Source organism: Wyeomyia smithii, chromosome 3, assembly GCF_029784165.1.
Source record: "Wyeomyia smithii strain HCP4-BCI-WySm-NY-G18 chromosome 3, ASM2978416v1, whole genome shotgun sequence".
Lineage (NCBI taxonomy): Eukaryota > Metazoa > Arthropoda > Insecta > Diptera > Culicidae > Wyeomyia > Wyeomyia smithii.
The window spans coordinates 84,437,455-84,459,589 of NC_073696.1; the positions used below are offsets into that span (position 1 = coordinate 84,437,455).

At 40.5% G+C, this 22,135-nt stretch overlaps 1 protein-coding gene across 1 annotated transcript in view; it reads left to right on the forward strand.

The window, feature by feature from the left end:
- LOC129728372 (uncharacterized) overlaps positions 1–21,881 on the forward strand; it is a 104,329-nt gene extending 82,448 nt beyond the window's left edge. The window contains exon 5 of the mRNA XM_055686809.1: positions 14,237–21,881. Within this exon, the coding sequence (XP_055542784.1) occupies positions 14,237–15,851 (1,615 nt within the window). The 3' untranslated portion in view covers positions 15,852–21,881. The remainder of the gene's footprint in view (positions 1–14,236) is intronic.
- Positions 21,882–22,135: the final 254 nt, after the last annotated feature.

The window sequence follows — 22,135 nt, forward strand, 5'->3', positions numbered from 1 at the left end:
AATTGTACAATATTAAGCATCACAGTCACTTTTTTCTTTTTGGTGGACGCATAGCTAATTTTCCAAGCGATTACTGTAAGAATGAAGGAAATCTATTGAAAACTTACTGAGCATTTGAAAGTGGACAATTTCTGTGACATACTCAATGTTTTCGGTTTTTCAATTTGTACCCCTATATGCCGTTGCCGTTTGACGTAGTTGTACATCAGTAAGTTTGACAAATTGCTATTTTAACAGTGGCACACTTTTTCAGAGTGGCGAAAAAGTTTTCACAATTGAATTCCCTGATTTTCCCTGAAACATAACATTACTTTTCCTGATATTTTTCAGTATTCAGCACAAAAAGTGCAACGGTAGATGAATGCAACTTTGCTATCGCAGTGAAAAAGTGTTCGATCGGATAAGAAACCATACAGTAAAGGTACCGCATTAGCCTAAAAAATCCGTTTTGGCGCTGAAGAGACGACATCCTGCTTTTCACCAAAATAGGTAATAATTGCATTAGTTTTCTTGTGAAAAATAATGAAATTGAAGCTTGCAATATAAATTTGTGTAATACAATCAGCTAATATTTTTAGTGCTTTTGCATAAACTGTAAAAGTTAGTGTTATCATGACAAGGAAATATTTCACTATCATGCAATGTTCACTCCTTCTTCCTCCGTCGACAATCACGTTATTCGCTAATTGTAGTGAAAAAGAAATCATTTGATTTTCACCGTTGCAAGTGTTCTGAAAATTTACTCTAAATTTGGTTGTATGAACTACAATTTGGTAAATTCAGTTTGCGTAAGATTTTTTTGACTTGTATGGGAAAAATACTACCGATAGTCGGAGTGCGATTATGCCAATGGGGGTGAGATTGTTCCATTCAACCCATGAGTTGTCAGCGATCTCATCCGAGTCAGAAGACTAGTCTTTCTTGGTAAAGTATTCGAGGAAACTTATTCAAGAAAGTTTGGTCTTGTGATCGCCATGAGATGGCTGACTAACAATGGGATTGTATGGCACAATCTCACCTCCACTGACACAATCTCACCCTAGCTAACGGTACCTCGAATGAATCCAGCTTCGGAAAATTCGCTCTTGTCTTAATTTTGGCGTTTCATATCAGTGACGCTTGCTATTTGGTTTTATTCTGCCAAAGGAACGGTGAAAATCATTTACTTGGAGTTTGGGTAAATTTTATTACAACGATGAGCGTGAAATATTTCATCTGAGTATGACAGCCGAGGGAATAACAGTATAACATCGAGTACAACATAGAAACGTCGAATCCAATGTTTTTGCTCTTTTATGTTTTCTTGCTCATGTTTGCTGTAGATATTCTACAGTGTTCACCTAAGTTTATCATTTCATATTGTAGCATTTTTTCACAGTTTTCTAATACTTATTTTAGAATAGAAATCGGTAGTTGCGAACAGACTCAAAACGATTTTTCTGATATGATCCAATACGGCGGCCAAAGTTTTGCTCAAATAAATGCCCCATCTTTATAACAAAGTGCTGTTTGTAGTGAGCTCGAACAAGACATCAAGAATTGCTGAAATTTCAATTTTTTGTGGAAGTATTGCACCCCTTGGTTACAGAGGGGTCTACACATTTGCAAAAACAACAACTACACTTTATTTTTATACTGTTTCTATAACGCAATTATAACATATTTGAATTTCTTTTCGCAGCTAGTGAGAATTGCTCAATTGTTGATTGAAAATTTTCTAAAGCTTTTTCCCATAATTTAATTATTCATTATTTTGTCTCTGCGGTCTTTTTTATCAATTTAGAGTTTTCAAGCTGCCGTTAAAAAAAGATAAATCAATAAATTTAACATATTTCCCCTTTTGAAATTCTGAAATTCTGGCTTTGTATCTCCTTTTACACTTAATTGAACAGTTAAACGAATGTCTTTTAGACTACATGCAAAATTTTTTTAATATTGAAAATTTTATGTTATTCCTGAATAGAAGCCTTTTTCGTACACTCAGAGGCTCCTATGATATATTTTAGGCAAAAAAAAGTTGCCCCAAAGCTCAAAATAGTTACCCTGAAAAAATTATAGCTTTTTAACAATTCCTGTGAATTTTGGTGCCCCTAGAAGTGCGTCAAATAGCGGTAGAGTGATTGCTCGCCGGCCTTATGGAAAAACTCATTTAAATCTCCGAAAAAGTTATCTTCACTAGGGGCACCAAAATTCACAGGAATGATTGAAAAGCTATAATCTTTCACTTTTTTCAAGGTGTTTACCAATGTAATGCATCCCAATGTACCATGAAACAGGGTGAAATTGATCAATTTTTATAACAATTTCCAATTAACTAGTTTCATGTACATTTTTCCCGAAATAGTATAATTTTAAAACAAGTACTGGCATGTGTTCCAGTAAACCTCTATGGCTATTGGTGAAATTTCTATCGTCTATTTCATGCAATAAATTCGATAATTCTATAAGGAACTATGAGGTAAATTGGGGTGATATTGATCACCATTGAAATCCATACATTCTTTTGGCAATGTGCTTTTCTTCGATATGCTAAAGATAAATTATGATTTCTGTGCTGAAAAATTTCATTTACAGCTAGTTTGGAAACGAAAACAACGATATTTCAGGTTAAAATTTGTTTATTTTGGTTCACGAGCTGCTTGTTGCTAAATTTACTATTATTTGATCGTCGTTAGACCGATTTCAATTCGGTTTGTTGCAAAAGCTCAAAAACTAGCTCTGAAATTAAAATCTTTGTGGTTTTCTGCGAATTCATTAGTATTTCTTTAATGGTATGAAATGATCATTGTTGAAAATTACATTTTTTGAGCTTTTATCAAACTTTACTCACTTCTCCAAATTTAACGTAATTAACCCTCAACTAAGATTACTTTCAGTAAATTCAATACTTTTTTTTGTTATTTGGAAATTTGTTTGATCAAATTTGATTGAGTTTTGACTGAGTTAGAAGAATTTTTACGAAAATATGAAAAATTGCAACGGGCATGCAAGGGTTAACTTTGACAGGTATGTGATTCATGCAAAAGTTGCGTTCAAGAACACGTTAACATTGCCCAGTGTTGTAAGGGTAATATCTTTTGATTAGTATTTTTTATCACGAATTTTCAGGTGATCAATTTCACCCCATTCCACGGTAATTGCATTCGAGAAAAACCTAATTAGACTGTAGAATGTTATAGTATTGGTTAGTAGTGACTCAGTTTCGAAATATTCAAGTAATCTGTACTAATTCTAAATGTAAACCATTCATCATGTCAACAGCACATCGCCTGAAAAATCTTTAGAGTTGAGCGAAGTGTAAAATGGCATTAGTTATCACTGTAAACCAACAAATTGTCTGCATTCCTGCAGTGGGGAAATAAAGTCAAGTATAGACACACATAAGACATAGACAAGTGCTGAACTTAAAAGTCCTTACAAATATCTGTTGTACACCATGCTGTTGTTTTATGTCTTACTCTAGCTGCAAAAGCCTGGTTACAACACAAATCTCAACAACCTGTCCACCTTTTTTCACTGTTCTGTTTCACAAGGACGAAGCTTTCAGTGCGTAGTATCGTTTCCGAAAGATCCGATCTCAATTTACCATTAGCAAATTGAGGGCTACAATGTGAAAAGCCCCACGAGGAAGCTGAGCGGCGACCGTGTAGTTTGGCAAAAAGTCCAAGAATCGAGGCGTCCAGGCGAGAGCCGCACATGAAAGGCAAAAAGTCCCCGAAAAAAGCACAAAACTTTTATCCATTGCTACTGCTCGGTACACTGTCAGCCACCGTACCACTACTTACTGGCTCCAGGGTTTCTCCCGCCTTGCCTGGGCCCCCACCTACTGCGCCCGGGCACCCTCTTAAATATTTTTATTTATTATTTTATGTTTTATATTATTTTTGTTCCAAACCTTTCTCCTTTTCCCTTCCTGATACTCCACTTTATCCACCAACAGTGTCAGGATTCTACATCATCTCACCCATCATATTGTCTGCAATGCGCTGCTGCAATTTTTATGCTGCTGGTGCTGTTACTATACGTCCAACTTTTTGTCTTCCACTTGTTTTTGTATACTGCCTTCTCTTTCGCTTCCTTTTATCTTCGGTTAGCATGCTACTGCTGACTGCTGCTGGTGGTGGTGGTGGAGGTGCTCCAACAAACACGTACGCCCAAGCACCGCTAGCTCAGCTGAAATGCCGCATGGGAGTTTTGGGTCTGGGTTCTGACGGTGGCAGCCTTAGCCAAGTCAATGTGTAAGGTTATTCCTCAGCCCCCTCTCCGCTTCAATCTTTCACTCTAAAGCGTTCGACCTTCTCCAGCTGAGCCCTGCTGCACAGCATCCATGCCATTAGCCACAGAGCCATGACGGAGCACAGGCTATTGTCGCATTTAATCCTCGCCCTCATCGCTCCCGTTTCCCTTCCACACAGCGAATAAAAGGGTTGCCTCGTTTCCAATTCGATTCACTTTCTTGATGGTCGTCGCCGTTGTCGCTAAAGCTGTTGTCATCATCGTCATCGTATGTATCGCTCGGAATAGCCGCAAAACGAGCCGACCTATAGCCGTTTGTGATTTTATTTTCAATAAATTTTATTATTAGCATATACACATTCGAATATCGATATCAATCAATTGATGAATAATTTACACCAGATGCGCAGCGATTTCCCCCGACACTGCACTGGCTGGCAAACTGGCCAAATTACAGCTCGTCAATAAGTGAACGAAAGCGCAATCCCGCTGTCGCACTTTTACGACACGAAACGCTCGTAAGTGGTGGACAAGATTACGACTTATTTCTGCGGTACCTACTTCTGGGCGTGCGACGCCGCCGACCCGGCCGAACACCAACCGGGGTTGTAAAACAAGCGTGTCAGATTTCCGTTAATCTCGCAGAGCACGGACGCGACGCAAATGCGGCATTAGTCTCTCTCTCATCCCCTTTCAAGCAATAGACTTTCGATAATTGACATTTTTCGATTATGTCAATCATATCCCGTTTGAAGGTTCCACTGAGTCCAGTGAAAAATTCCCGTCACACTTGGATATTCCATTCACACCGTTTCGGCATTTTTCTAGATTAGCAGTTAAAAGAGCGTTAAAATGTTCTTTCATTTGTTTTTTGTTTTTTTTTGGTTAATATGATCGATTGCTATTATAAAATATTTGTAATGACAAACCCAGTTAATGAATCGAATTTCCCAAATACAGTATGTATATTTGAGCCACGCTTTTCCTGTCCGCCCGTTGGGAGCCAACAACAACAATAAAAATCGCTGATAGCTGATCAAATTTGCTGCCCCTCTAGAATGACCAGCTAATTAAAACCTTCTCCACTGGACCTTGCAGACAAACCGTAAATCACTTTCCCGACTGGCAGTGCCAAAAACTATGCGAAGGCAATAAAATTTAAAATATATCGTCCTTAACATTCAACTTTGCCTGTCAGCATTAGCCTTTCCATTGGTGTTTCGGCCTGCCGGCAGTCTGTCAACCGGCAGAACGCTTGGCAGATTAAAGCGTAGGCAACTCTTCTCCCTTCGGAAGGATAATAAAAATAAAAAGCTCAACTTGATGATAGCAACCGATTTGCAATCTGCAGTAGAAGAAGGAGGCCCATTACAGTTAATTTCCTTTCTCTACGCTGCCCGGTTGTGTTTTTCATTCATTCCTTTTTGCTGCCACTGCTCGCTTGAGAACCAAAGAGAAATTAGTTTTCCTAACTTTCCCTTTCCGCGTGGACCGCCTTCGTTCGCTGGCGGCGGATGAGCTGAGTTGAGTTGTCTCGGCTAAATATAAATCAAAATGCAAATGGTCCCCCAGGAATGATAAATCGCTGCTCCTTGTGCTGCCCTTGCCGCCCTCGGATCACTATCCTGGTCACGATTCGCACAATTTCCGTCCGCAGAGTAGGAGCTGCTGTTTCGTCACACTAGCGGCATTGTTCACTGGTGCTAAGTTTTTATATTTGGAATATATTCATCCATTTTTTCCACAATGCCAACAGCCTAGACAGCTCTCATCCTGTGCTGCGCTGGTATAAGTCATGGCTGAGGATTTTTTTTCTTGATTCTATAAAGTGTGGTCTTTTTACGACTGTTTGTATGAGCTATTCGAACGGGCGAGTAAAAATTGGCGCAGTTTCAAAAATGTATAGAATTTTTTGTTCTAGGAGCTTTCAAAAAAAAATATAATCAAATCAAAAATGAATGGGAAGCTCAAGTTTTGTAGGGCAAATCCACATTTCGTCAAGTCCAGTCATCGTACGACTCACCTTCATCGCGGTGTGATTACTTCAGAATGTTTAAGTCAAATGATATCATAAAAAGCATTATTATGTAAATATGTTGTTTTCTTCTCGCTCTTACAGCTACGCACCGAAGTTGCTGCGAACTTACCCGTTCATTTCGTTTGCGGTTTGTCCAGTTTTTCCGACACAGTTTGGCATTTCGTTCCTTTTCTTTTTCGGTGAGCCTGAACCTCCCCCGAAAATAAAACGGACAAAGTTAAAAACCATAGACTGACTGAACTTTTATTTTTTTAATTTCTCAAACAATTGGAAAGCTGGTGCATTCAGTTACCTTGTCCTAACACTACCTTGTGGTTGTAAGAGTTCGACTTCTTCTAGATGAATATGAAATATGTGTAGAAAACTATTAAGGATCATATTCGAGGATCATATTTGATGCAAATTTTAAAACGAGAACCCCCGCTGTTCAATTGAAGCCCACCGGTCACCCTAGCCGTGGCGTTCACTACTGATGAAGTAGTTCCGAAGAAAGCGAAAAAAGGAACTGATCGAAAAAGCGCTTTAATCTCGATTCTTATGTTCCAAATTTGAATAATTCATTCGGCTACACGGTTCAGGTTCAAAGGCTTTCGACGGTTCAGCTTCCGACCGCTGCGCGCTCTCTCTTTCTGCATTGAGCTATCTCTTTCCTCCTATCGCGGCCGCTATCGGCTCGGTTCGGTTCCCGACGCAAAAATTTGAAGTCCTGACCTGATGGGTATATATATATTCCACCGAGAGAGCAACTTCATTACGAAAACAGCGAACCCCGAGATATCAGTGTAGCTATACTTCAGCAGAAAAGCAGAAAAAATGAGCCAGCATAAGTTGGATTCCGCCCACCCCGAGATTCCACCCACCTCCCTCTTCCAGTCCTGTATGTATGCAATTTACATGCTGCGGCTCTTCTCGAACGCAGATAAAAAGGAGCTGATTTCTCGCCCACTCACCTTACCTTCTGCATTTGCACCCGCCCCCTCAACGTCGCTGAGTCACATGAAGAAACAAGCCGGCGTTCCTTTTTTTTTCGGTGGCCAAGATCTCAAGCTCTCCTCTTCGTTATCTGCCCACTTTTTTGTTGCCTGTGGCCTACAACGATCGCTGCTCCGAGAAGCCTCCCTCAGCTCGAGCAATTTTCGATGGTTCGCTGACTGGGCGTTTTTTGCTGGCTTTCTGCAATCCAGCAACCAATTCTCAAGTGCCTTCGTATCTTTTGCGCTTCGGGGTGGCGGTGGAGGGTAGCATTGTCCTCGCCTACAACTACTTCCCCTCCAAGTCGCCGCGGGTCGTGTTTGAGAATGTTATTAACTATAAAGATAATTTTTCATAAAATGCTTCTGCAGATGCCGGATGGTCGCTTCTGTCCTGTCCTTGCTTGCCACGCTAGCAGAAATGGTTGATGAAGAAGATTGCGTTTCAGTTTGTACCACCCTAGAAGAGCACAAGAAGATAACAGGAGTCACTAGTAGATGTTCTTTGAATTGTTTTCCAGGTTGTTTTTGTTTAATTTGCTAACCATCAGCCATTCCTCTGATTGTTGCACCCCCCAATTTAAGACTTTTTTAGGCATCGTAGCGAATAAAACAACTATACAGCTGCTATTTGCTATCGTACATCCGGGGCAATAAAGGAGCATCATCTGACAGATAATTGCCAACATCCGTCCACACACTTGTGCTTGATTTTTTCTCGATACCTGTTGTCAGCCAGCGGAGCACCAGAACAACACTCAGCTCATAATAATAATTTGAAACTATATGTGAAGGAAGCAGTACCAGTATCCTTGACCACGGTGTATGCTGCATCATTTCAGAGACGGTGCACGGAACAAAAAAACTCCCCAGCCAGCAGGAATAAATTGTGCGTATATCAACATCCCAACACCGTACACCTCCATTCATCAAGCTATCATCTCGAGCGTTGCTCATCGTTGATGGATACCAAGGCTCCCGGGTACGCTTGATGTTGCTTCTGCCTCTCGTGCTGCTAGCACGCAGGGCTTGCTCTTATTCTACCCCGAAATTTCCACCCCCTTCCGAACCAACCAGAAAACTTGAATGAATAATGACCGTGAATCTGCGGAGAGGCATAATAATAGCGATCGAAGCTCCATTTGCTGCAACTGCATCGACAGATGCTCTTACCAGTCTGGCTCCTCAAGATACTTGTCTTGTCTTGTCTTCTGTGTAGCTTGTACGAATGATTGCAGACGAAAGCGATTAACTGGTGACTGTGAAACTCGGTAGCTAATTATGATTTCCAATCTGAACTAGTGCAGCGTCCGCGATTGCGATCCACCGAGTGTGCCCGTTCTGTCTATTTTCCCACTGCCACCACAGGCACATTTCTTCCTCTCGCGAAGGCACACCTTCGTCAAACGTCAATCCATGCCAATCTAGGCGCACAAGATGGCACGTTTTGCTGCTGACTACTAGTCTTGCCTGTTTGCTGGGAGGCTGCGTGTCGCATTGTGGCTATCTAACACCGCCCTGCGCTTCCGTGTGGCTGTTTGCCGTAGACGTTATGCAAAAAAGCATAAATCAAGCACACCGCCTAAAGCGGTTTTTGATTATTTTACTGCACTTTGCACCAGCACCCACTGCGGTGGATGGAAGCAGCTTTTTCTCTTGAAGGGATTACGATAGAACAGAAACTGGTTAACTTCACGTTTGGCTTTGTCTCTTGGAGCAAAAATTCGACATGATTAACCTTTGAAATATTTTAATTAAAAGAGTTGACGAGCAGTTTCGCGCACGCTAACAAAATGTGCGGTGCAGCTGAACAAATAAATAAATGTTAAATTAGGTGCCTCACGATCAGGTTACAGTTGTTTTCACACCATGAATTACAGAGCTTATCGCCATCGGCGGTAAGTTACCCTTGCAGCCTGCACTAGGACAGGTATTTTTCGGCTGTCTGTCAGTATGGTAATCCTATCAGCAAGGGTCATATCTTTCCTCACTTAATTAGCATCGCCGTAAGTCCACATTTTACAGCTCTCTCAGCCATTTATTCCCAATCAAAGCGCATCCGTTCCCGGTGCCGGCAGGAAAAAAGAGAACCAATCATTCTCATTCGCCGCTGCTGGGAACCGGGCACCGAGGTTGACCGGCTGGCACCCAGGAATCCAATTAAAACTGTGGCCGGTGTATAGCTGTTTGGTGCTGCTGCCACGAGAGATATCTTAATTATTTAAATTCACATAATTAAAATATTGGCCTAATTCTTAAATTTATTGAGTCCGATCGGAGACGAACCACACGCCACGCAGGCCGGTTCCGCTATCGGCGTAAAGCCATCAGAAGGTGTCCATAATGTACGCGTTTCTGTTCGATGGGAAATCGATTAGCGACGCACGATGGACAGCGGGTGAGCGTGGTTTTGACCACAACACAGTTTTTGGTAGGTGTACTTCATTTAATGCTGATAAAAATCATTTTCACTGCCGAAATTTTTCGAAAACTACATCCAATTTTTTTCAATTTTCGCTTCCAATGAACGTAGCATTAGATATTCATCCTTGTAACGAGCTGTCATACTCTGAGGAAATATTTCATGCGCATCATTCACAGTCACGCAATAAAATTTGCTCAAAATCCAACCAAATGATCTTCACCGATTATTTGGTAAAGCGAAAATGAAAATCAAACAAGCGTTATCAAAATAAAACACCAAAATTGATTCTAGAGCGAACTTTCCGAAACCGGTTTTTTTTGCAGTAGTATTCTTCCCATCCATTACTACTTAGCCTCGTATTATCACTGTACACACAAACCGAATTTACTAAATAACAGTTCACACAATGAAACTCAGAGAAATAAATTTTCAGAAAATTTGAAACTGTGGAAATCATACAAACACGTTTTCACTGCGACTGACGGATGACTTGATTGTTTTATCTTAATGAATAATGAGAACAGGACGAAAAAGACAATGAACAACGCATGAAAGTGAAATATTTCCATGCGAAAGTAGAAAGATATACTACATACGCAAGCGTTAATGGTGACTATTTTTCACTCTCATACAAAAGTTTAGCTTAGTTTGGCTTAGTTCTGACTGTACATATCAATGGTTGCTACTCCGTAGTGGGTCCGAGCCACTCAAACGATTCGAAAAATCAGTTGTATACCTCTGCATCCCTACAAAGAGCCCTGAAAGAAGTTTTTGTTGGTAGGGTGGGTTTTTGATCCGAATTCACTTTGATAAGTGATATGACCATGATTTAATTGGATTGATGTCAATATAGATATGATCATGTGTATATAATGTGATATTAATAAAAATGAATTATGAAATACAACAAGAATTTTCACGGCATGTGAAGAAGATCTCGGTTGACTGCTTTCCATAGCTGAAATGTTCAAATTTTTAACGTGGAAAACGCAAAAAAAAATAAAAAAGAATTCGAAAAACATATGAAAAGTATCCGTGATAATGTGTTCCCAAAATAAATTCTGCGGCTGAAAACATGAATTGAAATAAGTTTTTACCACACCTTTGCAGCGCTTGCACAGATGTGTCGCCCTTTTCTACAACCATTCACCGCATAAAGTCATCCAAACAGATCAACCAAACGTTCACGCAAAAAGTGGATAAATCAGAGCACCGAGATGCGATGATTCACAGGTTGAGCGAAATAGAAACGACCCTACACGGCTATTGACCATTTTACGAGACGTTTCAGAACTCAATTCATTAATAAGATTCAAACAGAAAACATGGCACAGCAAATACCTACCAGTTCGTAAAATGGTCTATACACGTTTACCAGTGCAGTGTATGTACGGGAAATGTCACTTATGCTCATAAGCATATGCATGATGTATGATAAAGATCGAAAAAAACAGCAGGAAAAAAACCCGATATTGCAATCCAAACACGCGAAATTTTCCTGCACTTCTAGTACGGTGTAAGATAGGGCGCCGGATATTTTTACTGGATATGAGTTCGAATATCAACACAAAACAATCGAAACAATAATTTATACTTATCTTACTGAATCCATTAAAATTGTTGCATATTAGAGCGCCTCTACAGCCTGTAGCAACCACCCACACCAAACACACTAGTTTCAGAAAAAAACAGATGATAAAACACTTGGAATGTAAACTTTTACCAAGCATGAATTCGCACAAGCTGACTAAAGCCGTGCTGCCAGAGCTCCTCTATTTTTCGCTTTCATGCAGAAGCGCTGAGAAACATCAATCAGTATTATCGAAGTATTTTTGCATATTTCGTTCGTATTGGACCAATGAAACACAAAGTGCTGTTATATAGCATAACGGTTATTGTTTTACCGTTCGGGCTGAGCGGTTTCAGAACCCCGCAAAGGAATTGAATCTCACTTCTCTTGGAGTAATAAAATGAAAAGTACTCAAATTACCTGAGCCCTTGTAAACATTTAATTAGTTGATTAAATAGTTCTAACCTAAAAAGACATTTCATTCAGAACTAAGTTTCTGTTCGCAAACAAACATCTGCTAAATGATTGCCCTGAATAAGGCCATTACGTTCTTTTATGTCACCCCCTTCCCCTTTAAAAATCATGTAAATTGTCAGGGAAAGAAAAAAGAAAGTTCAAACCGTTTTGTTTAATTTTATTGGTTTTTCGGCAGCGTATATGCTTAATTTAGCAACAAACAAGTCTAGTGACAGCGAGAGTGCCGTCAAAAGGCAAGCGAAATGATTAATAATAAAGTGTTATTTTTCAACATTTATTTGAGTGCAAGCTACGAACGTCGCAACTTGCATTCAAACTTTTATCAAAGATATGCCTTTTTTTCGTTTTGATGTTTTTTTATTACCAAAAGAATCTTATTTTGACCTGTTTGAAGATACAAAATTCGTGCCCATCTGGAACAACATTCGCAACTCCGGCAATTCTGGTCACACGGTATTACATATTTCCATTTCTAGTGAACACTGGGGAACGAAACAATGATGTTTTTACTTAGACATTTGAGGCTGACTGGTGAGATTCTGCTTATGTATGAATGAAGGGGTCAGAAATTAACCTGATCGTTGCATCAATACAAATGCAGCGAGTGAAGTCTCGATAACACATGCATTGCGGCTCCTGGTTGTATGTTCTCCCGCAGAAACACCTACAAGCGTGTAGCTGTCATATATTTTGCTACTTTTCGTGTCTAATGCGCGGTCATAAGACACAAAAAATGATAAAATGTTACTCAAAAGTAATGAAATCTTCCCCGGTGTTGGGTGTACTATTATCATCCTGAATAATATTGAAAAAAATTGAAAAGTATATCAATTGCTAGAAATCATTTTTTTTTTAAACCAACATTCAACGAAAAAGAAACAATCACAGTAATAAACTTTAGCCCCTAAGCTATAAGAACTAAGACTAGATATCGACCTACACAGCTAAATAAAACAGTTTCTAATTTAACAATCCCAGAAAGCAGAACTTAAGACCTGAAATATTTTTCATTTTAAATTTTGTCCTTCGATGCAAATCCACTGTGAAATGGTGTAAAAAATAAAGAGACAGAAAAAAACATTCCCAAGCTCGACAGATGACTGCGTTTCGATCACCATTCTTTATGCATGCATACACATGTAGGTATACGTCATGCTCGAACCCCTTGCTCTCCTGTCGGTTGTCGCCACCCGAACAAACAGCTCCAACAAAATCTAAATTAATAACAGCCATGATGGCTTTTATTGCCATTATGCGATCCAAAGCTTATTGTGTATTATTTTTGGGAGCAGCCTGCCGCCGCACCGCCAGCGAGGAGGCATGGTATGGGAACGGGACTCGCCGGGATCCTCGCTTGAAGCACGCGGGGACTCAATTTATTTTATGATTTTAAATTTCTTCTGCCGATTGATTGGATCGCATAAAGCTCACCACAGGCCTGTCGAACTGAATCAAACAAAAGCCGTAGTAATTATTATAATGGCAATCAAATGAATTGATTATTGTTATCATCATTACTATTCGGACTGATGGTGCGCAGTACGGGAAGAGGAAACGCTCTGTCCAGTTTTTCCAGTGCCTCGCGAGGAAAGAGGTGAAATAATTTCTTCTGCGCTTAACCGGTTCTTTTTGGTTGATTGGTGGGACCTCAGGCAGCCATAGTCATTGAAATGGGAATAAAATCATTTGAAAAGCTAATCTAATCTGGAACCGTCCCAAGGCAGCAGGAGTCTGAACGACTCATGGCCGGTCTAACGGCGGCAACGGTCATTAAGTGCGTCAGGTGGTTCCCTTGTCCTAATATACGAGGTCTCCCGGGCAGGCACGGCGGCGGATATAGTCGCTGAATGACGTTAATTGTGGGTACAGTAAGCCGCAGCAATAAAATCCGGTATGATTCTAAAAGAGGCACGTTTCGCCCCTCGGGGGCTCCGCGATGGGCCGCGAGAAATGACCACTTGATGGCCACTGCAGAACGGCAGCAGTAACGCAGCACACACACAAAAAAAAGCAGATGAAGATCGGCACTTGAGATCAAGAGATGGAGAGATGGATCAATTGAGTGATTTGCTGGCATGTACGAACACGGCGTGTTGAGCGAAGGACCGGTGAGAGAAACTGTTATGTAGATCAACGAACGCCAAATTGTGATAAAAAATGGGCACAATTGGCGTGAGAAATTGCAGGGTTTACTTTCTTATTTCGATTCGGTACCACCGAGGGATGGCTGCAATTATCCCAGCATATGGCACCATTCATCGATGGGCTACGCTAGTTTATAAATGTGAACCGGTCGGAAATGGCTTCGAATGTACAATTTTCGGGCAAGGTTGGAATTTCATAACGCTGACTTGTTGGCGCTTTTCTGCGTTACCATATTCTTACTGATCGTGGAAGGTCGAAGCGGTTGGGTGCGAAAATTATCAACTCTTCTGAGTTCAACCATTTAAAGCTAAAAATACTCTACATCAACAATGTTTCATTTAGCTAACAAAATTTTTATCTCTGTTTGCTTCCAGAAATTTGCTTCTCTTCAATCCAGTTCGCTACCGAATCACTGACCTAATGACTATGGCGGATGGTAGCTATGACCCAATGGGATACATCCAGACGGGTCGGCAGCATCCTCATTCGCATCATCCAGTCCATCATCACCACCACCACCATCATCATCAGGACAGCAGCACAGATAGAGGAGCTGGTGGCGGCGGTGGCGGTGGTGGGGTTGGCAACCCCAACTGGAGGTTGGCCCAGTATCAGCAACTTCAGCAGCGCATCCAGCAGCAACAGCAGCTGCAAAATCAACACCAGCAACAGCAGCAGTCGCAACCCCAACAACCGTCGCCTTCCAATTTAGAAAACAATAACAATCTTCCATCAGCTGCCAACCATAATCTATTCCGTTCGGAGCAGAAGAAACACAAGCGGAAGCGACTGTCCGCGGTTTTGGACAAGCTACATCACAACGGATCTGCTGTAAACCACAATAACAATAACGTAGGAGAGGGTAGTTACAAGATCAAACGATCGGAGTCACGGTCCAGTACAGAAGACTCAGCTGAAGATGTGTTTCCATACGCTGCCAGCCCCCGGATCAGCGTCAGTCCGCTGCGTCTAAACGAATCCGACGAGAACAACATGAATCAAATACAGATCAAACAGGAACCTCAACAGTGTCTGTACAAACAGTTGCAGTACCTAAACCCGCTAGCACTGTTCAACTACTTTCCACAGCAAACGAAACTTCTGTATCAGGAGATAGCCCGGCAACGAAGCCACTCGGATTCCGACCTGCAGCAAATCCCTCAAAAAAAAACAGAAGCTGTGCCGGCCGCTCCTCCGGAGCCGCAAGAGCCCCAAGAATATCCGTTGGATTTGTCTATGAAGACAAAACTACTGCACTCTTCTCCTAGTCTAGAGTCTGTGATCAAGCAGGAACCGACGTTAACGTTCACTCCGCCGCCCCAACCGTTGCCATCGATTGTAAAGGGTGACGTGGCATCTAACAACACCAAAAAATCTGCAGCTGCCTGCTACAATTTAAACGTATCACCCGTGGTGGAAGAAATGCCTCCTGGATCTGACGTTGCATACATGTGTCCTGTCTGCGGTCAACTGTTCTCACTACAAGATCGTTTAGCTAAACATATGGCATCTCGTCACAAAAGCCGTTCGAGCTCAACGGACATCACCAAATCCTACATCTGTGAAGTTTGCCAACGATCGTTCGCTCGGTCCGATATGCTTACGCGTCACATGCGGCTGCATACCGGCGTTAAACCGTATTCTTGCAAGGTCTGTGGACAAATTTTCTCTCGTTCCGACCACCTGTCAACCCATCAGCGAACGCATACTGGCGAAAAACCTTACAAGTGTCCGCAGTGTCCATACGCAGCTTGTCGGAGAGATATGATCACCCGTCACATGCGAACCCACACGCGCTACGACTCACAACGCAGTGGAAGTGCTGGAGGATCACCCGTCGAGAGTCCTTCCGCAATGGACCAGAAAGCACTATTGCTGCCTCTGGTTAACTTCAACTCGAGCCACGGTAGTGCTCGGGCTCTCAAAAAGGAGTCCGCCTTTGCAACCAGCCCAGGCAGCTACGTTATCGAAACAAAGACTGAATCCTAAAAACACTCTCACTCCGAGGAGTCCTCCCCTTGTAGAACTCGCACTCCCCGAAGTTTTTCCCCTGTAGAACAGTAGTCCGTACAGAGAGTAGTTTTCAGCTTTAGTCACTCCCACTTTGCATTCCTGAGTTTCCTTGCGTTTGTTTCCTTCTCGTAGCTCCCGTAGGTTTCTTTGTTTGCCAATTTTCTAATGTGTTAGTAGGTTTAGAAATCACCCGTTTGTTGTTGAAACCGTACTCTAAGAAATTTGAACTATTCCCGAACTCATTCCCGTTCATCGTAGTTTCGTAGGATTAGATCTCTCTTCCTTCCCGTGTTTCGAAAACGTTAAACATACAGAGTAGAGCAGAAAAAAAAGTGGAGAACAAAATGAAAACTAAAAGGTTGTGAATTTAAGAATCTAGAATAGCATTTTTTTCAATTAGAGATAGTCGAAATGGCCACAAACGAAATAACTAAGCTTAGACTTTGTTTTCTACCGTTTTGTTGTTTATTATTCAAAAATACTCTGTGTCCAATAGTACGTACTAGTCTAGTGATTTCCATGAAGTGATTTCCCCCCGTCATGAAACGAAACTTTCCACTCGCCTACTGCACACATTCCCCCCGCAGCTAATTCCCGCTCTGATGATAGAACATGTGAACGTAGTAGTTTCCCTGCAACACAAGTAGTACCAATGACATCTGTCGGTAAAGCACTAAACAGAAACAAATACACACATACAGAAGAATTACAAACAACTCGAAGTACGCCTTGACCAGTGTGCCTTATTGTGAGTATGAACAACTTCACAAACAAAAACCTAGATGAACTAGAGAAAAACCACACATTTTAACTGTAGAAATGAATCGAACAACACACACAAACACACGCGCGCGTGAGCATACACGTTGCTACAAAAGCACTATAATCCTTTTCACCGGATCCTTCCCACACGGTTAAACACTGATCCACACACAACGGAAACACTTCATTTCTGCCTTTCTTCCTTACTTACTTCCCCGAAAGAACCAACGACAATCCGACATTGCCCTGGCTCTAATGCTTCCGCATGGATTCATAATTACTTCGTCGTATTACTACAACAATGAAGTACACCATACTACTCCTTTACACCGCCTAATAGTGGAATCCGACGCTGCCGGCAGAAATTCTCCTCGTGGCGGCGAGGATAAGGCGGTTAGTCTTTTCAGAGCATTTTGCACATTTTACATCTTTTCACCCTATCATACACCCCCCGCATACTTCCTCCCTGGCTGTGCGCACTAAGCACACACCCCCAAGCCGAAGACAAATCCGGTACGTCTGTAACAACTGCCACAAAAGAGGATTTTTATGGTAATTACATCATGCAAAAGGCAGAGGGAAGCAAAGCAAAGAGTAGAAAAACTGCTGCATGATCTTAATTTAAATTTTCAATCATGCAAATTGAATATTAAAGCCAGCCAACAGACTTGTTGCCTCGGTTGGCTCCACTACTCTGCTGTAACGAGCAAGCTTCACTTTCTTTCTCATTGTTTTATATTTCTTCCGGATTCCTGTCCCCACCCACGGCTCCGTTAGAAAGAAAAAAAGTTTACAGCAATTGCGGGTCGAGTCAAACTCTTCCCTTATTTTGGCCGCTAAACACCCCCAAGTGAACAGAGGGCTGGTGGGTAGGAGCCAGGAATTGAATTTAATCATTATGACGCTCGTTTGGCAAATTATCAAGCAGTGGATGTCCTTCGGATGTAGTCACGCAACAATGGTGGCCGATTCCGATGGGGGTGGTTCTAGAGTCGGTCACGAAAGCTTCCTTGTCGGCACCGAAACGGGTCACATGCTAGGGTGCGTGCAATCACTACCGTTTTCCACTCACGCTCCATGGGAAAGCTTTTCACAATGGTTATTTTTTTAACTATACCATAGAATTCTCTCTTCATCGCCGGGTAAAAGTATGGCCTGGGTAGCGAAGGACCACAGAAGAGAGCAGCAGTAGCCGCAATCTGCATTGCACCCGTGGTTGCAGTATAAATTTGAGTGTGTGTTTTAAAATAATATAGTTTACAGCGCCACCCCCTTGGGGTTTGCCACCAGACCGAGTTTCGCCTGGCAACATCCTGTCCCAGCTGGGTACAGGCTATGCGGGCGGAGGCCCAACACGGAGGGAGCTTTTGCCAGTAAATTATGAGCCCTACAGGCCAGCACTATCCTCTGTAAAAAGTGACCCAAAATGGAAGGTAAAGTGCATGAAGCTAGGCTTTCCTACCATCGGTCTCACATAAAAAAATCCGGTGGCAAACTAGGGATCAAAATTTATAAAAGCATTACTGGCGCTGCTTACAAACTGTATCCTTCTGCAACCGGGTCTGAAGCCTAGGTTCCATGCCGTTGGCAGTTTGGGGTTGGGTAAAAGTTTTTTTTTTACTCCTGTCTCCTAGCTGGTGGAGCCCGAGAGGCGGTCGTAATTACTTTTGGCCCCTAACTGGATGCAATGATGACTGGTCGGTTAGTCGGTGTGATGTACGGGACTTTTCGGTGAATATAGGATTTTCAGGAGACCAACCGCCTAGCTGGAGTCTGCTTTATATACTGCGTAAAACGAATAGCTGGCGTCTGCCAAATTTCGAAACACCCGGGTAGACAATGTGGCGGGTGACTCGAGGTTGGCCTTTTTCGGGGGAGCTTGCAGGAGACCTGCATAGACAGCTTTTGCCCTGTGGCCAGAGACCGGCAGTGAATGCAATGGATTTGGGAACTAAATCATACGGTACTGTGGCAGATGATTCAGTTTTTGTTCTCTTATTATCAAAAAAGTATCTTATTTTCTTATTACACTGAATGTGTGTGTAATAATAACGAAGTTTTGATTTTTCTAGTCATAGATCAAGATAAAACTTACAGAATATACGATATTTCTTCTGTCAAACGGATACGGTTATACACACACCATATAAAATATTTTGTCATAAAGCAAAAAGGACTAGTGTCATCTCATCCGTTTAAATACGCTTAAACTTCTAAATCATACTGACGGTTGGCCTTTCGCGCCTTGCCTTTGTTTTGGTCCAGAACTGTCTCTTGAACACCAGCATTCAGTCTCCGAATTGCCTCTCCCTCATCATCGCGCCACCACCACCACCTCCGAAGAAAATGTACTAAATCACATCACATCGTAAAACTTTTATAAGAAAGCGTTAAATCATCTAATGCATCTACGCCGGTTGCAACGACACTAGCTGGCAATGGTTCAAAAACGCTTTTTGTTCTCAAGCGTTTAGCTGGAAAGCCCTCCCTGTACCTCCTTCTGCCTCTAAGCTCTCTCTCCTATTTCAAGCTTGTTTGCACACAAAAATTCATAAGAAATTTTAAAGTATCTACAAACAACCCGGCCACCACCCCGTTTTGCAGCAAAACCGGTTTCAAAAAATACTCAGAAAAAAAAGAAAAGAAAGGCGGAGTCTCCGTAGTACGTAATGCTTCGGTTGTTCGACTAGCAGTTGTTTTGTTTTCGAAAGCAGTATGCCGAAAAAAGCCAGTAATCTATCGCTATGTATTACTGAAACTACAAAACTTACAAACGTTACAAGAACAAAAAAAACTCACGAAAAACAATCGTGGATGAGCAACAACAACAATTCTAATTACTAATGTGCCAAATTTACAGTTAGAAAAGAAGATGAATTTATATGAGAACCAAAACGTTGTAAATGGATTTTAAACATCTACAGAAGAAAGAAAGTGCTGCAAGCTACTAAGCTGCTTTCCAACTTCTGTCATAGTTCACGTGCTATTACCTTATTTTTGCCCAAACTACCTTAGCCGTTTGCCAACACGATCAATAAGAACAAATTTTAACTGTATTAGGAACTAGCAAAGTAATGAAAACGCATAAACATAAAGAAAAGATCTCATACATTAGAACAACACAGACACGGTAAAACTACGTTTTACGTTCTGCAGCTTTTAATATTACGACACAGTTCTAGAAAGCAAAGCTGAGCATCGTGACAGGCGAATCTGTCGGAAAGATTCTGAGGGCATTTACTATATTTAGTTTTGAGCTACATACTACTAAATTAGACCGCTAAGTTTTAAGTTAGTGTTTCTTTTAAATGATTCAAGCAACGGAAATCACAGCGAGTGTGTTCCAATTTCATCGTTTTGAATTATGCTAGAATGTTTCAGAGAAAACTGTATTTCTGTTAAATGTGTAAATATCTCTCCGTTGAATACCCGCTGGTATTCGGAACAAACTGATAAAATTCTCGAAGATTATGTCAAGTACCTTAAACGAAAGTTTATTTTAAGTCCATTTCTGAAAAGACATTGTGTCAATTGTGAAGCTTTGACGAAAATCCCTCTATTTAAAAAAAGAAAAAAAAACATTTTAAAAATGTGTTCCATAAGGACGCCGTAAACAAAATGATTTCACTTAAATTGAAAACAAGCAAAAAATACCTACTATTTGTTGAGGCTCGTTAAGTTTGTCGTCCTTGCTTATCCTTTGTGTTAGTTCCGTAACTATAACTTGTTTAGTTATTTGCTTTTCGATGAATGGTTCAAAACGCAAAATATTACATCAACGATTATTTATTGAAACGAAAACAAAAAGTCCTTGATTTTTGCTCATCTATTTTTAATTCGGTAAGTTTTAACTGAAAGCAACTACGTTTGTACTAATAATTGAACATTATCGAAAAAGTTCAAGTAAAATACCTTTCAATTGCAAAAGCAAAATGTATAAGAAAAGAAAAAAAAACACTTGTTGTAAAACAATCGAATAAGACGTACACTTTTTAATTTATGACACTAGGAAACATTTTTTGTAATTGAATTATTCCTTAAGTTTACTACTACTTATTTATTGTTAAGTTAATTTTTGTAAATTTTTTTAAAGAGAATGAATGAAAATTTTAAGATGGTTTCGTTTTGTTACAGTACAAAATTTTTAAACACTTTGATTTCGATGAATAAAACAACTTTTAAGTGAAAAAAATCCTCTTTTGTTTGTTACTACTTTGTTTACTAAGTTGGCTTTATCGATTCGAAATTATTAATTGGTTATATTGCCTCCTCTGTTCGCATAACATCTACTGATGACAGTCCTTTTTTTAATATACCGTTACACCTTTTCAACAGCTAAAACCGATAACTTGCTTCAAACCGATAACCGGTCTTCAAAAAATTGAAATTTTTCATTAAGTGCCTTATTGTAAAGTAGACAAAAATAGTATGAAAGAAAGAATAGAAGGTCGAATAACGGATCACCAAAGGTCGCAGCTTGTTTCGAACTTCCGTGGCAGAACGCATTTCGCGTGCATTGTTACGAGAGAAAACAAAAACGAGCAAAACAAATACCAATTTACCATTACTATTGCAAAGCTAATCTACCAACCTTTTCAAGTTCGTATAATTCAGCCGCTTAAAAAGCTTTGAAGGCCGTTTAAAACTAGCGATTGATGGAGAGTTATAATAAAAACTTTCGGAATATACAAAATAACATCTAAAACACAAGCCACATCTATACTGAACATCGATTATTACGGTATCTAATTCTAACTTTTCAAGCCTTTTCACTTTCTCTCTTATAATAGTTAAATTGCATTAAACAAAGCGTTAGTCCAATTTTATGAAAACAAATTTTTCTTCAAAGTTTACAAAACTAGGCAAACTTCATAATAAAGCAATAACATAGACAAGTAATGGAAACGATCGTGAAATGGTCCCTGAAATAACGATATGCCGAAATACGAACTATAAGATTAGCAACTGATGCAAACATACATACATCTTATGGTTAGGGCCTAGGTTATACATTTCGAACGGCAATATTTTTCTCCAAAATACTCTTATACAATCAATAACTAACGAAAGAAGAAGGTAGGTCCACTCAATTGAATGCCCCTTCAAACGTACAGCAACGCATTAAACAATAGTAACGGCAGCAACGGCAATCTTTGAAAATAAAAATTCTATGAATTATGTTGACGTAAACAAAACTAAACAATTTAGCAAAAATAACATTAATAAATATTTATGAATCTACAACCAGTGCGGCTTTCTTGTTTCATATCACCTCCAAGGGTTGGTCATTGCAAACGAATAAGTCTTGACTCAGTCAGCCGGGAACGAATTTCGGCCATTCTCAGTACTATGTGCGTTTGAATAGCTATCAGAAAAAAAAACTTAAACTCTAAACCTACAATTGTGTACTAGGCGAGTATATGAATGCAAATGGGTAAAAAGTAAAGTTGACTTCTTTGTTAAATTTTGTAGGTGTTAATAATTTATATAGTTAATCG